The following is a 17,205-nucleotide window of genomic DNA, read 5'->3' as shown; positions in this document are numbered from 1 at the left end:
TCCCAATAAGCAAATTAGGAAGTGCCAATTTACTTCGTATTAAAGCAGAAAATCTCCCCCAGTTAGAGTAAAATCTCACTCCTGAATTTTGATTAAATGACGCTTTGCGAATGTCATGCATGATTCCTTATGTACAAGATAACAGTACATACGAGATATTTATACTATTAAAAAATACTGCAATGAATAGTAGGTAAAGTCAGTGTGCATCGACACCATTTCCCCGAAGAAACACACTATGTTCACTTTAACGAAGGTAAGATATAATGAAACCTCATTAACGATCACTGCATGACCATGAAGTAAGAAGAAAAACAGGTACCACTTACGTATATAAAAATATTTAAATCCTTCCATTTTCTTCACCTCTCTTCCACACCGCGCATTTTCCGATATAACCTCGCACGACGAAAGTTGATATATGAATGCCAGTGCACCGAATGACCGTTATCGGCACGGGAAGTGGCAGGTAAAGTATGACTCGGTGGACAGAGATTGGCAAACGGAGATACAAGGAGGGGAGGTATGAAGAGGGTCAAGGGTGAGGTTATGAAACCCACGGAATGAGAAAGCATGCGAGGGAGGAGGAAGGGGTAAAGTTTGCGGAGAAGTTTAATGGAGTTGTGTCGGCAGGGAGAGGCAGTGGTATTGAATGGGGTGACAAGAGGTGTTGTAATGTAAAACATAAAAGTGAAAATGTGACCCTGAGCCAGGTCGGAACAATATGAACCTCGTTAATTTCGTATGATAAGCCAAATTTTGACAGCTTGATAGTGGACGGGGGGGGTAGAGGGGAGGAGGGTGGAGGGGAACGGGCTGGTGGGAGAGGTGGACTGGCGTGATACCGGGACTTTCCAGGCAGGCCGCCGTGCGAAGGGCCGAAACCATTGGCACGGCCCCATATTAATTAATGGAGATACGAGCCGCTCTCAAATAAATTTCCGGGGGCTACACTCGTAGCCATCCTCCCCCTCGAGGGTACGTGCGAAAGGAAATGGACGGAATTCTCTTGCTTTCAGTTCGAGTTAAATGAAATTGTGGCATTCCAAACTCTAGAAAATACACTTCTCTGAAAGCTCTCACTTAGGCAATGACAAAAGGATCTGGAATTCCTCTAAATGGGAGTCTGCCCTACCTATATCGTGAAGACATGCTATGGCATGTAATTCAGATAAAATAGATACCTGCAATGGTATTGGGTATCAATAAGTGTTCAATAATAAATACACAGCCACTAAATAACTCGGTATAATTTTCAGCCGATTTTGGAAAAAAATTCCTTCAACATTACAATTATCGAGGAAACAAGGCGTGAAATAATCGTATTTCATCAATTTTTTGGGCAGCTCAACTTTTTTGAGGTTCAATGGTGATAGAAAATTACATCCGCTTGGCACGCCAACAACCGGAAGACTGGGAAGGTCTCGGGTGCAAAAACTATGAATAGCTAGAGACATTGTAATATGGAGGGGTTTAATTAAGATTAGGCCGTTCTTAATTTTAACTTAATTTAGCCCAGGGAAAACTTTTTGCTAGAGAGTACCAAAAAATTGTCAGCTGTACAAAAAGGTTATGACGTAACGATAATGCCTTGTGTACTTTGTTTTCATTAATAATGATAAAAATATGCACAAAAAATTCATACTAAAAGAAATTTCCAAATAAAAAATAATTAAGCTCCTTGTTCTCTCTTGTTCCAGCGTCCCTTAGGTATCCTTCAAATGCTAGTTAGACTTAAAATACATCCTTTATATTATCCAAAACTGTTGAACCGATCTGCCATCTCTCTCAATCACCCATTGTGTTGCAACTTCCACTGCTATAAAACATACCCTCTATATGTTCCACTCCTCCCCTCTCCAACCTTTCCCACTATTCTCTCTCAACTCTCTTTATCAACTCTCAAACAAACTGCCTCTCGAGAACCAGAACTATATTCTGACCTGAAAAAGAACCCTGCCCCTACTAAATTAGAGGATGGACATCTACCCTCTCCCACCAAATAAATAATCACCACTTTACTATGAACCACTTCCCTGTCTACTCCTCCATATGTATTCCACTCCCATAATCTGCCATTTTGCCTCTGTTTCTCCCCATCAATACTAAAATCCTTCTCAGAATCCTTCATCAAAGTAAGGAGTCATGAGTCTGTGCATATTTAGCTCCTCAAACTTTGTCAACTACCAGGAATGAATATTTTGGGCTAAATCCTCCTTCCCCTGCTGCACTTCCTATTTGCTTTTTATCCCAGCTACTTGACACTTTTCCTTCCTACTTCATCTTGTTTTAGTTTCCTTCTGTTGTTGAAGGCAGGAGATCCCCACTGAAACAATCCAGTGACCTCGTGAGTATTGAATGTTTATCATGTGCACAAATACAAACACTTATAGAGTAGCATCTCCAAGTTGATCCAGTTCTTCTGATTTAATGAATATGAAAGACACCACTAATTGTAAAATGTTTTATCATTTAGAAAGCATTTTTTCTAGATGTGATTTAAATTATGATAAAAAATTTGGTATTTGGAGTCACATATTACCTTATGTCCATTCTACAAGCATGTTAGATAAATTAATGCCAACCTTTTTCACCCCTAGAAATATTGGAATTATTCTCTTTATGAACTGAGAAGGACAATTATCTATGATTATTGAATTATAAAATAGCATTTTATGTACTTGTATCCCAAAGTGGTCAGAAATATTTAAATTCATCATTGCTCAAATTTTTCCCAGTCATCTGGTTCTCCTTTTTCATATTGTGCTCCATGTTACACTTTTCTAGTACAATCATATACCATGCAAATTTACTCTGAAAAGCTAATATTAATTTAATCAAATTTTAATGGTCAAATAAAGGTATAGTTTATTTTTTTAAATTATGAATTGAATTGTGTTTTAAGCTAACATTGGACTAATGAATCTTTCTATATTTTGGTATTATTTACATACACAATAAATATTTTATATTTTTGTGATCTTGCACTTATTTAAGTGATACAGAATTGTATCACTTTCTTAAATTGCAAATGTCATGATAGTTAATTAATATGACTATGTCCACATAAATTTAAACAACATAAATAATTTTTTATCCCATGAATTGTACTTACTAAATGACTGCCTACATAGTATCTTCATTTTGTTGAATATAGTTGCATGATCTGGTCAGGCAGAGAAAGAGGGAAGATGAAAGTTGTGGAGGCCATCTGGTCTTCCAGGATAAGACTTTCAGAGTTGCCTGAATCTAGAATAAGAGACCTAAGCCAAAGATGCAAGGCACACAGTTCCACAGTCCATCTATGTAGAAGGCTCTTGACCAACTTGGTAACTACATGGAAACTTGGCCCTATCTCATTAGTATTCTCTCTTCTGGGCACATTATACTCTATCTCTCAGAATATTCCCCTTTCATTTTTATCTTTGTCCTTAAGCCCCTAGTAACTGTCAAAATATATATTATTCTCAAAGTTTGTTCCTTCTTTGCACTTCTCTTATTCTCACCTGACATTGCACCTTGAAAACCAATGCCAAGGTTCCCTATATCTTAGTTGTGCCAAACCTATCTCCCCTTAGGCATGCATTAAAATACTCTATATTGTCCCTTCCACTTTATTCTTTCCAATTTCCTCTGAAATTGAAGTAATTTTAAAGATAAATTACAACTGCAAGGTATTTGAAGGCAATCCCATGAATCAGGAGAGAGATAAAGTGGTATTTGGAGGTGAAAGATGCGGGATGGCTGTTGTTGATTGACTCATTTAGTACTGGCAAAGAATTGGGGAAGGTTAAGTAAAACGTCATGAACCAGGGCTTTAGAATGACAAAGTTGTTCTGATGTAGGGAAGGGTTAAGGAAAGTGAGATATCAAAATTTAAAGCATTGGGTACTAACATTTAAAATCCAGTTATTTAAAATTAACAGTGCATTCTATTTCAAAAGTTTGTGAAAAAATACAACCATAAACCTTTTCTCAGCATATTTAAATATTTAAATACTTATCTGTGGGTTGTATCATCAATCCACGCCATAATTTCACAGCCATATTCAACAAAACTATTGGTTGAGGAAGATTTTCAACCATTTGATTCATAACCCTCTTCATATGTTACTTTAATAGTTCTTTTAATGAAAATCCTTCCAGTCTGGGAAACAAAGATCCCTCCGTAGCATCAAGATATTAAAACACAAACACATTTTTCTGATATTTGCACCTAATTTTTCTTTGAAATTAAAAATATTTTACCTAGAGATATGAGGGAAATATTTATACTGAAACTATCTCTTCATGCCCATGGATGTCCTGAGTGAGGCTCCAATTAAAGGCAGCTTCCACAAGTTTTTGCTTTTTCTTGAGATAATTTTTGAAACCTTCCAAAAGGTGGTCTAATTTTGCCGGTGAGTTTTTCACTTTAACCTTACCTTCATATTAAATTTTCATTTTTTTTCTTTCTTTTGGATCATAATTTGATTATTTGTATGAAAATGAACTCTCTTGACTTTTACCTGAAAAAAGCTATTTATCATAATGAAATATTCTGCCTATCATTGCTGCTGACAGAAAATGATTTAAAATGTGAAAATACTATCCACCCTATTGCAATGAACCTTGCATTGAAACGAGTCATTAGAGTGTGAACTTACTACAAGGTAATGAGATTGCTTGTTTTAAAATTGGGGTATTCATCATGTATTGAGATATGAAAGAGGAATTTTGGTAAGAGACTCCTCTTTGGATCTCTACTGATTGTTTCACTATCCATCATCATCTCTAGCTCATTTCTTTTGTTTCATTGTGGAAAAACAGATGCAAAGATGCAAGTTCAGATCTTAAGCTATGGAAGAGGTAAAATATTTAACAAGAATTCACAATGTTACTGGGTCACATATTGCCAAAACATTAAATGGCCAGCAAAACTTAAACTCATTAGTAAATATGTGTAAAATTTAGTTACATATTCACATTATAAAAAAACTAGGTGTTGGGGTTTCTCAATGTAGGTAAAAGTCTGAAGACTCTGATCATAAACAAAATGTAACTCAACCAGCGCAACAGTTAACAGTCAGATTAATTAATCACACAAATTGCCATGAGCATTTAAATGTACTTTCATAGGAGGTAAATAGTGGGTTATATTTTCTGAGTTTACATATTATATTTCAAATTTTCCAAGTCAATCATTACTTCTCATTTGGCAATGATAATATTTTCACTAAAAACATGCTATAACATCGCAACATAATTAATAACACATTTTCCTCATCTATTTGCTACATAGTAAGAATCAATCATTTTCAAATTATTTATTAATTCAATTGATGGTAACATCATGTTTATCTATTTTTGCATAAGAACATTGATAAATTCACACCGTCAACTAATACAAAACAAAAGTAAACTTGCACTTTAAGGGTTTCAACTTGAAAAGGTTAACTAGCAGCACAAAAAACAGGTTATACATACATTTATGTACAGTCCAAAACTAAATAACAATCACATTAAAGTCAAACACACCTGCATCCTTAAACCATACATTAGCCAAAGGTTTCATTTCAGAAAAAAATTGTACATTGTATTTCTATAGCTGATAATTATATATGAAGAGCCATAGATTTCCATGGAAAGAAAGAATCATTCAGCAAATTTTGCAGCTTGAGGAATGTATCTTGTAACAGAAAATATTGAATCAATAACTGGCAAGGACATCAAGACCCATAGATTTCCATTCAAAGAAATAATCATTCAACAAATGTTGTAGCGTGAGGAATGTATCTTGTAACAGAAAATATTGAATCAATAACTGGCAAGGACATTCATCACTCTTTAAAATGTGGCAGACATGACAGTTCATAACAGTGGAAACCACTTGAAAAAAGTAGGTGGGTACTTTCAAATGCCTTCAAGTAAAGGAACAAAGATACTGGTAGTTGCTTCAACATGTTGTAGTTGTAAGTCTTCTCTCAATAAAGGTGTTTTAAAATTCTTGAGTACCAGCTGAGGAATTGTTATTGTCAAATATTGTTATATACAAAAAATTCTATGATGCCTATAAATATACTTATTACATTGCAATCGCATCAATAATTTTCAAGCCATTATGGAGGCAGGTGAATTTCATTATTTCATGTAAAAAAGAATATAAAATGTTAAGCTGAAAAATCATGAATTAACAATATTCAAAAGATTTTTGTAGCGATTGTACTACCATTATTGAACAATTCCCTAGGTTCTGATCTATTGATTTTGCTACCAGAGTTACAACCCTCAGTATTAAATGCAAGCTTAACAAATTGGGAAAATTTATACAAACATGGCAAAACTATACCAAGATTAAAGTTGTCTTCTCGTGAAAACTGAGCATTTTCTCCAAATAAACTACTTACACTCGTCCACTGCAAACAGTCTCTGATGTGCTACAAATATATACCTTTTTTCTATTCTTCTCATATTTCACCTCATAGTGAATATTATTATTTTTTCACTCATTCATATTCTCAAGTGCCACAAAACATACTCACTCTTTTAAGTTTCAAATTGCATGCATCATAAATTACAGCCTTTTGTTTACAGTATTCCAAAAAGAAACAGTTTATATATATGACGGAGAATTTATGTCATTCAGTGTTATCATTCACAACGTGTAAATGTAAAGCAAAACATAAAAGCTTAAGGTCAATGACTCTAATGAAAAATATTTCTCATAAGCCCTGAGCAAGATATGGTATGGCACATTATCTAGTTTCATTTATATTTTTCAAAACACATTTTTGAAGGATAGTTTAAAATATTTGGAAAAAATCACCTTGGAAAATGTGAAAGTTGCTTACATGCATTGGAATATTGTAGATGTTTGTCATTTAAAAACTATTCGCAATGAGCTTGGCTCATCATGAGAATAGTTCTGACTAATTAAGAATAAAATGGTCCTCATGAGATCAAGTCAATATCATAAGCGTCACTGAGAACTTAAAAATTGTTTTGTTTAAGGCAGCACTTATTCAGGCATTCAAATCATCACTCATCCTCAGGATGTGGCTCTTGATCACTGGATCCAAAAGTCACTCATTCATCAAATACATATGATTTTTCAGCAGTGTTTTGAGGGAAGATTATGGCATCCGCTCATACCTTCTCCATAAGTTCATATTCAGTCAAACTAGAGGATTGAAGTTTTGTTGAGTACTGCATGACTCCTTTATACATAGGCAAACTTGTGTTATAATTTTAATGTGCTCTTTTTATTATATATACTCATATCTACAAACAAGACTTGGATTTATGAAATCCCGTGCTCATTAAATGCAGTCTTTCTTTCAATAGGCTAAAAAACTATGTACAAAAAATTGCTCTTAAGCAACAATAAATGGACCTTTTCAGAGCAGTACAGGCTCTTTTCTTCATTTGGTATGGAAACAGAAATTATAACACAAAAATCTTTGGAGGATAAAATAAGTCAAGCTGCTGGTTCTCAAACAAATCAAACAGCTGACTTGGACCTGCCACTACAGTTCTCAAACACTTCCACAATTTGGACATTAGATAGGGATTTGCAAAACCCTGGACTTTTAGTGTAAAGTATAGACACTCAGATGTTCCAGCACCAGCCTATCAATGCACAGATGCAAAGATTAAATTTTTTCCTGCAGTCAAAATGTCGCCTTTACAAGACACTTATCCTCAAATGATTCCCCTCACTGACTTAGACCTTGCCTCTTCTCTTCTTCTAGCATTGCATCTAGTTCATCTGTTAAGTTGGCCAGCATATTACCAATGTCATTGAGGACATCGGCTGGTTCCTGGCCCTGCCCAGGAGCTGAACACTCAACATTGCTTACACCACAGTTCACTTGATTACTTGCAACTGCTCGTTCAGAAGTGGCTCCACCATTATTTCCCATCCTTAATAAAAAAAGAAAATGATTTTGAAAATTAAAAAAAATGAATTTCAATCTCATTAGATTAAAATTGACTTCCCTTTAGCATTCGTAATTTGTTTTGGCGACAAAGGTTAAAACCTTAATTTTACATCAAAAATACTCCTTTCATTAGGATTTCAGAAGTTCAACAAGTAATACAGGGATATTAAGGATTGGTTTAATAATATATAATTGAATAAATAGCTAGGGCTTGTTTGACTAATTTAAAAGGGACATCCATTTGATACATACCAAGGTACTAAATACAAGAATTTAATTTGAAAAACTTATCAAACAACTCCAATGAATGCTCACAAAAGAGGGAAAATCAAACATTACAATAAAATGAAAACATTCCATAAAATCAGTGTTCCATTGAAGTAATCTAATGAATTCAAAAAGCCCTAGCACATTTTGGCAGCGCTTGATAATATAGTACATCATATGCCCAGCAAAAATATATACATACATCATGCCAATCCTGTCATCATACTGATGTAAAATTTCTTATGAAATAAAAAATGTACAGTTTTTCCTTCCCTTCATTTGTAAAGAGGCTTTTCAATGATTTTGATTAATAAGGAAATTGCCAGGAATTACTTTTTTAGTTATTTAGGTTACACATTTCTCAATTTTTTAACACATGTCTGATTGAAAACTCCAAAAATCAGGTTGAATGTGATGTATTTGATATTGTCATTTCCATTTTAATAAAATCAAATATTAACATTAAAAATAGCGTAATTCTTCATTCATAATAGGGCATATATAATTTTTAGAAATAATTGGAAAGTGATGTTATACATATCTGTATTAAAATCACCATCTCTCTTGCTTGGTGGATAACACCCATCATTTAACTCTCATATTATGAAACAAAATATTATTCATTAACATGGTGAATCTATAGTCTCTTTTGACACTTCAAAGTAATCAACAAAAAGTATCCATCATATGAATATCGTTCAATTCCTAATAAATACATTTTCTCTACATTTACTGGGCAGTCACATGCAATTTATAATGATTCTTTCTTCCCCAGGGCAACCAGAAATTAGATGGTTCCTAATTCCAAATTTTCAAGTATAGCAATTTATTTTTCAAGGTTTTGTGCAACTATTTTTACTACCTTGTTTCCTTGATATAATCTAATGGATGCAGCAGAATTTTCATGCACAAATATTTTAGCAATTTTCCTCTGATATAGGTATTTGTTGGTTGATAAAGAATCAATAATCATATTTAAAAAAGTCATTATCTCACCAATATAATAAACCTTTTTATGGCAGAGACATTTCCTCACTTGGATTTTGAAGTCCAAAATTGGAGTTTAAAAAAAACGCTGATGATTTTTTTAAGTATCTCGATGAATTTTAACCATGCCATGACACCTTATTGCATTCTTTATTGCTAACACTCAAGCAGTTGCACACATTTTTAAACTAGTGATAATAAAGTAGAATATCAGTAGGCACTTAGTGCTAGTGAAAAAAATCATCATCTGGTATTATGCAGCATATATGCATAATGACAATCTCACCCAAAGTGCCTAACAATCACCAATCAGTTGTAGTACAATACATCAGAAAGTGGGTAGTTGTTTCATTGCTTGCCATTTAGCCTGATTAACTGCCTGAGTTGTCCTTCAATGTGTGTCTTTCAATAATGTGATTCACAACTAATAAAGTTCATTCAGATTACACATCACATTGGAAGTCTCTAGTTTAAAAATATCATTAGAGTAGTCATTCATATTAAATTGTCTTTTTCATTCCACATTAATCCAAAAACAGCACTTTGGGCTAAACATCAGACTTTTTAACAGTAACATACGAGATATATGATAACAATAGAAACAATTAATAACACCGAAGTCCTAAATGGAGAAAAACCCACCTTGGCAGGAATCGAACCCACAACCTTTGGGTTGGTGGAGGAGGACGTTATCCTGCCACCACCAGGGCCGGCATAAAAAAATTCAGACGTAGAAAATACCTAAGTAATGATTCCATTGAGAGGGAGGATTGCTGGGAACCCTACAAGGAGCATTAATGTCGGTAGATATATGGCATTAAATGATCTGGACAATGAAGAACAACATGAGGCCAAAGAAAAAGGTTGAATGGCAGTGACCAGAGGAATGTCAAATAGCTTTTGAAAAGATAAGAGAACATATCACATCTACCAGGGTTTTGGCACATTTTGCTCCCACCTTAGCAGTTATCCTGAAATACAATGCTTCCCTTAGGCATTTGGACCATGATTTTACATTCCTTTTAAAACAGGATGAGAAGCCTATTCTATTCACTTCCTGATTACAAATTACTGTCGAGGAAAATTATCCCCAGACTGATTAGAAAGGTCTGAGCTTATTTTTTTGTTTCAAGTGCTTCAGAAAATATCTTTATGATAATGTTCATCCTTAGAACAGATCATAAAACCATTAATTTTCATATTTTTGAATTAAAATGGAATCCCTCACATGATAGCAAAATATTGAAGATATGGCTTGTAATTCTTAAGCCTTGACACTGCCAATTAAGATATACAAAAGAAGAAAACAGAATTCCAAATATGCTATTAATGGAAGCTTGGGACAGGGCAGTGAAAGAAATGTCCTACCTAAGTTTTACGCAGTCAGGAGTAAAGAGTCAAGATGAGATAAAATCATTGGTAAATTTTTGGGTTTGTCATATGCCAAGATAAATAGGAGATAGATGATGATTTTAGGATCCTTAACAACTGAATGAATGAATTCATCGTTGAGTAGTACTGTATAATATGACATAATGAGAAAATTATCCAAGAAAGTCTACGAGGGATATAATATTTTATATACTTCCACCTACCTTGTCATTGCTAAAATGAATTATTTGGCAAGATTTAAGTTTGGTGGTTAAATTAGGAGAATATATTGAAAATTTATATTAGATATTAGAAAATTAGATACATAATTATTCCTCTTATACATCATGTCTTAAATAGGTATTCATTTATTTCAATTGCTGTCAGCCGGTAATTTAATAGGGTGGTTGGTTGCATTATTGTTTGGCAGTCCAACATTGGGTCTTAGGATGTGAGGAACTTGACTATGAAAGGTCCCAGGCATTACACAATGCAGGACTGAGAAATATTTTTTTGAAAAATGACCTAATATATCAAATAACTTTACTGAAGTGGTTCAAAGACCCTGTAGGAGATGTCGCAACAGTCACTTGTAATGGAGTCTTCTGCTAATATGCATTTTGTTTATTGGAGTGCATATTTTATCTTCATCTCATTCTCCACAAGCTGCTGCTATTTTATTATTACTATTAAGTTGAGTCTGTGCATATACACGGATTTATGCAATATGGATTTGAATTTTATAAAAATAAATCGTAATAATTTAGTCAAGATACATTAACTATATGGCTTGTCTTGAAATTTTTACTCATAATAATGGAGCATATTTTTCATGGCTCTTAACTAAATTTCAGTATGCTAAATGTATTACTGGAATTGTCTTGCAACATTCAATAAATTATTGCCCATTCTCATAATTTGAGAAGTTATTTTCTCTTTGCAGTCAAATAACCGATTTGATACATGACAAATTTGTTAAGGGACATTTGAATGGCATGATTTATTTGTCCACTCAGATGTGTCCTCATTATCACTAATGAAGAATATTTAGCTGAAGAATATAGTTTAATGCCATTTTTTTCTTTCAGCGACACCACAGCACGTTTTTATCATAAATAATTTTTTATTGTCGTAACCTTTTTTACATTTTTATCAGTTATAATAATAAAACTCACCTATCCCGAAACTGCATTTGGACTTCCTGGGATGTAGGTTGACTTCTTTTTGGAGTCACATATTCTAAAATGGAAATATAACAATGATGAATACAGTAGGTAACAATAAAAATGGATGCAAATGACAAAAATATATGATAGAATACATAAACACAGGGAAATGCTCAGTAATTTTTTGGGAGATTAGCTCTCATTTTGTTAGTAGTTCAGAAAAGCATTGTTTAACATTATATTTATAGAAATAAATGTGAAGCGAGTTATCTTTTTCAAATAGGGCTGTTACCAAGGAAATATTTCCTACAACAAGAAAAGCAAATGCCCTTCAATAAAATAAGCTCCACAGCCCATGATTATAATATCAATGGCTAATTTGATTTGTTAATCAAATGGTAATTTGTTTGGGGAAATGACACTCAAATTTGAGAATACACTAAATAGGAATTATTATTGCAATGTTTCCTAGAAGAAGATGAAAATGTTTCAAACACACATAAAGACCTGTTGGCTGCACATTTCACTGAACACATAAGATATAATTTAAAAAAATAAATGAAAAAATGACAATTAGTACCCTTAACATATAACTTACTCATATTCGAGCACACAATCCATTTCCTCAATGCACATTGCATCATTTCAATTTTTCAATTGAGCGTCGAGCTCCTTGCATTTACAAAACATTTCAAATTAGTAAAATCATGCTAACTCAGTGCCAATATTCACTAGTTGTTATCAAAGGCATAGAAATACCTCCAGAATACATATTTTCATTCTTTTTATGTAACCTTGGAATAAATGAAGCATTAGAGATATTCCATACTTTTGAAACCAACCATGATTTAGTTTTTGTAAATACATTTAAAGGCACATAAAGTATAAATATTGAGCAGTTCTTCTTTATAATATTTAAATTTAAAGTAATTGCTATTCATGCCTATCATCAGAGAACCAATTTTCATCTTATTTCATTCATATGCAGTTGAATTCAATATTTACAGTTGAATTTTTTAAATTCTTAGGACAAAATCTGAAAATATATAAATTAATGCACCACAACAGGTGGTAACCTGTTAACTCTGAAAGTGAAGACTGAATACTTTAATTATATTGAGAATATGAAAAAACAAATGCACTACTGAAACGATTTGTTATTTAAACGAATGTACCCATTATTCATTTCGGAAATGTCAAAGCAGTGAGAGCTAGATATCAAAATATGTCAATATAGTGAAACAGAAACATAATAAAAATAAAAATTTGTAGTTGATTCTTAATTAAAACAAGAGTTAGTTGAAGTTTAAATTTCTCATACAAGATAAAGTATTAATAGCACAGCTGATCTAACCAGGTAATTTAAACTATATGGACTATCAATCAGAGCCAATACCATATATTTCAGCACATATAAATTGACATTTCTACTTATCTAAGGAATCTGCTATATAGGTACCATAAACTGATTGAATCATTAGAATCACTACTTGTGCACAGCATATTTTGGAAATGTCTGAAAGAGATTATTTTATGATATGATAGCAGAATGAAAAGTTAACGTATCCAATATAATTGCCATCCATATTAAGGGAAAACTGATCCTATTTAAAAGACATTAAATAGATTACAGAAATCCCAATGTTTTCACTTATGCACCAACTAAGTTGGAACCCAAGGATTAGAAAATATTAATTTCTTTAAAATTCAATTTATATATTGATATATGGTTAACTCTTTTTGGAAGTAATATAATTTACAGGTCATGTTTTGGAAGATATAATTAGGAAATTGATTAAAACAATCAAACAATAATCAAGCATCACAAATCTTGCAAAAACTGAATCTGCAAGGAACAGGCAACTATAACATATTCAAAAAGCCATACTCTCTGATAATGCAAAGCAAGCAATTATTAATACCAACAGCAAGCAAAAACATTCACAAATAATCAGCAGAATTTTAAGAGGCAAAAAAGGAGACACAATCATAATCTTTAAAGTTAAAGGCAACGAAGATTAGAAAAGCATAATCAGGACAATCGTTGAAACCTTGTTTGGTTGTTGCAGCAACTTACAGTCACATATTCGGCTTGAAGGGCAGCAAATTTTCTGCATCACATCAGCAACATGGAGTACATAACAGTTTCTCACAGTATGGTAAACATTTCCTAAATTTGCACATTTGTCCACTATTCATTTACCTAGCCACAGTTAATCATAAGCACTGGCTTGGTAAATTATGCCATACTTTCAATTAGTCTCACTAAATTGAAAACTTAAAAGCCACACTAGCAGTTGACATTGAGTACATGTCTTCAAAGTCTACCTAAGTTATTTGTTGAAGTCACTTTGTTCCTTTCACTTCATCCTAATATAATTCCCTTGAATAGAACTAGTGATCTAAACTTGAATGACATCTGTTTTATAATAACTCATTCAAAATGAAACAATATGAATAACAAATAATTTTTCTCTCAGCATCAGCAAATACACAACAAATTATTTTCACAAACAAACATAAGAAACCATAAATGGCAAATAAAATGTTGGAATGCAAAATTTAAACATTTCTACATTCTACAACTGTTTTAGTTTGATTAACAAATACATAATTGACTACAGCACACTTTCCACAAATAGCACACATCGGATGAAACAAGAAGCAGGTTTTAAAGTAGAGACTGAAGCTTAAAAGATTAACACAAGGTTTGCAACACTAATTGTTACATCACCAATAGTGTAAGAAAATAGTTAGCACAGGGCAATGCCAAATAGACAATTGAGTAGTTACCTAATAAGTTCTACATTCTACTTTGTATTTTCATTCTCATCAATATACATATACCCTCATTATAAGCCATGCTTAGTAATTTTACAAATATAAATCAGTAGCTTAAGAGTTAACACAGATATGTATGCATTTCCTTTGACTTTTGATGTTTCAGGAATCACATCACCCTTGAGACAAGTTTTTCTGAGGCACAAATGAACTTAGTGAATATTTTCCCCAAGTTCTTGGCTTGATATTTTCCTCAAATTTAATCCAAAACACAAACTGTGACAATGTGTTTCACTCTAAAGAGAAATCCATGACCAACGGAGGTGCTAAAGAATGCATGCTTCATGAATGAATATCAATATATGTAAATTCAAGATCCAAGTTTTCCAGCATTTCTTCCACATTTATCTATCTTGTTAACAGTGGTGCATAAAACACATTTTGAACATTTTGCTGTTGTCTCACTAAAATAGACTCATGAAGAAGAAATATTGGAAAACTTGTACCTTCAAATACACCACTGTATGGAAGCTTTCATAGCTGAGTTGGTAGCGATAGAAACACTAACTTACGAAATAGAGCTCAAAAATACTTTCAGTAAAACATGGGAAACTTCAGTCGTAATGTGGTGGCTGAATTGAAGAGATACTTGGTTGCACTCCGACCTTAATAAGTACATGCTCAATCCTAAGATGATGCAAGCTAAATTGAAAGTGACTCTGAATCACCATTATGTGATAAAATCGAATTTTTTTCAGATTTTGTCCTCATTCTAATTTTCATTGCCATTATATCTAGGGCTCAAAACAAGCTTTCAAATGAAATAAGTAGATATGCCAAAATAACCTGAATTATGCATAAGTTGAACCTAAAAGTGAAACATCTTAAAATTGATTTCATATACAGAGATAATACATAAATATAACTAGTAATCATGGAATATTTTCAAACGCAAATCATTTGAATGCTGAAAAAAGCATGCACCTTGTTTGGGATAGTCCATGGCTGAAGATAAAGTGGGATGTGGTCTTGCAGCCCTCTGCTTAATAGTGCCAGCATTTTCATTTGCAAATGGCAAGGAATCAGATTCTGTACTTGAACTTGACTGTAATAAAAACAAATATAGTTGAGTAACTTATTACTTAAAAACAATGCAGAGGCAATATGTACTCTTAAGACTGTGCATACTACCAGTCAACTATGGCATCAACAGATTTTAAGATACTGATTTAAAACATTAAACATATTTAAAATATAATGCACATAATCTAACTGAATAATTGTATTTCAGTGTCTATGATTTTCTTTTTTTAACATTAGAATTCATCAATTTTGTGGCCACACCGTAAATGGTTAGTGAAATGAAAAGAGGTTTTTTTTGCTACTCTGTCACAAATCTTGACTAAGTTTTGGAACTGGAAAACATTTTTTAAGATTTGACTCTCTGCCACAGGTAGAATAATAGATTTATTTTTATTCATTTACTCTTTCTTGGCTTTAAAAAAGTTATTTTGTTTTTACGAAATAATGGTTAGTTATTTTTTTTGTCCTAATATATATTATAGTTTTATTACTATATTGCTGAAGAGCAAAAATTGAGTGTTTACTTGTATTAATGGCTAACACTTGCATGTTGATACAAAATTTTACAGTTAATACTAATTTTAATTCAATTTCCATAGCCCAAACTCTTTAAAATTATTACAATCACATATCATTCATTCACTTATAAAATATTTTTCGAAATATGAAGCTGATTTTATTGTATGAAGAGATTATCCCTTAAGCATTTAAGAGTTAAAGAAAAATGCACAAAGGAATCATTATGGGGCATGAAAAACAACTTTTTGCTGCTATCCACTGCATTGAAATATCCAAATTAATATTCTTGGACAATAATTTATACAACATGAATAATAAACTAAAAAGTATAAAAATTATTACAATGCCATAATTGTCAACAACAAAACTAAAAGGTTATTATGTGAGAATAATTAGATAAGGTACTTCGAACACTTGGAACACTAATTAATATTTGGAAGTAAGTACCTTGAAACTTGCATCAGATCCATTTCTATTTTGATGCATTCCTAATATGCTTCCATTGCCTGGCAATCCCATCATTCCATCCTGTTCAGAGAAGTCGGACATAGAGCTGGATCCATCCCATCGATGTGATGCAGAAGATGGAGCTGGTCCTGGAGGTGAGGATGTCCCAACCGCACGTGGAGTCATTCCTGCTGGATTCAGGGACTCACTGGAGTTTAATTGAGTTGGAGCATGGGTGGACTGAGGCACCCGGTCTTGCTGGAATGTCACTCGCTGCTGACGCTCCATCAATGGCGAAGCAGTCGATACTGAATCAATAGAGGCTGCAACCTGCACTGGTGGAGATGTCTTTCTCTCCACATCAGCATCTCCCCCCACTGGCACCGTTCCAGGGTGTGGGGTGGTGTCCCCCTCCCCAGGCCTCATTGTGCCAACTGCTGAAGTAGGTGGTGGATTCCTCTTGGGTGGTGACGGAGGAATCTTCCTCATACCTGCTGCAGCCATTGCAAAATACCTGTCGCGCTCAGCCAAGTCCCGTGGGAGGCTTTTGTAAGCACAGGCGTGCAGTGGCATCGGTGGTGGCATTTGCAAACTCTGTTTCTCAAATTCAGCCATCAGCGCCAAGTTCTTTTTTTTCTTCTTCTTCCGGTCCCCCTTCTTCCCAC

At 33.4% G+C, this 17,205-nt stretch overlaps 1 protein-coding gene across 1 annotated transcript in view; it reads right to left on the bottom strand.

The window, feature by feature from the left end:
* Nucleotides 1–5,359: 5,359 nt before the first annotated feature.
* The window catches only part of ckn (CRK like proto-oncogene, adaptor protein), a 29,282-nt gene continuing 17,436 nt past the window's right edge, over nt 5,360–17,205 (bottom strand). Inside the window, exons 8-11 of the mRNA XM_071587898.1 lie at nt 16,541–17,191; nt 15,476–15,596; nt 11,720–11,783; nt 5,360–7,902 (exon numbers count right to left, since the gene is read on the bottom strand). Of these exons, the coding sequence (XP_071443999.1) occupies nt 7,695–7,902; nt 11,720–11,783; nt 15,476–15,596; nt 16,541–17,191 (1,044 nt within the window). The 3' untranslated portion in view covers nt 5,360–7,694. The remainder of the gene's footprint in view (nt 7,903–11,719; nt 11,784–15,475; nt 15,597–16,540; nt 17,192–17,205) is intronic.

Source organism: Hetaerina americana, unplaced genomic scaffold, assembly GCF_022747635.1.
Source record: "Hetaerina americana unplaced genomic scaffold, ioHetAmer1.1.p SCAF_3, whole genome shotgun sequence".
In the NCBI taxonomy this organism is placed as follows: Eukaryota; Metazoa; Arthropoda; class Insecta; order Odonata; family Calopterygidae; genus Hetaerina; species Hetaerina americana.
The sequence above is the reverse complement of the archived record's forward strand: the minus strand, read 5'-3'. Positions and strand labels throughout refer to the sequence as shown.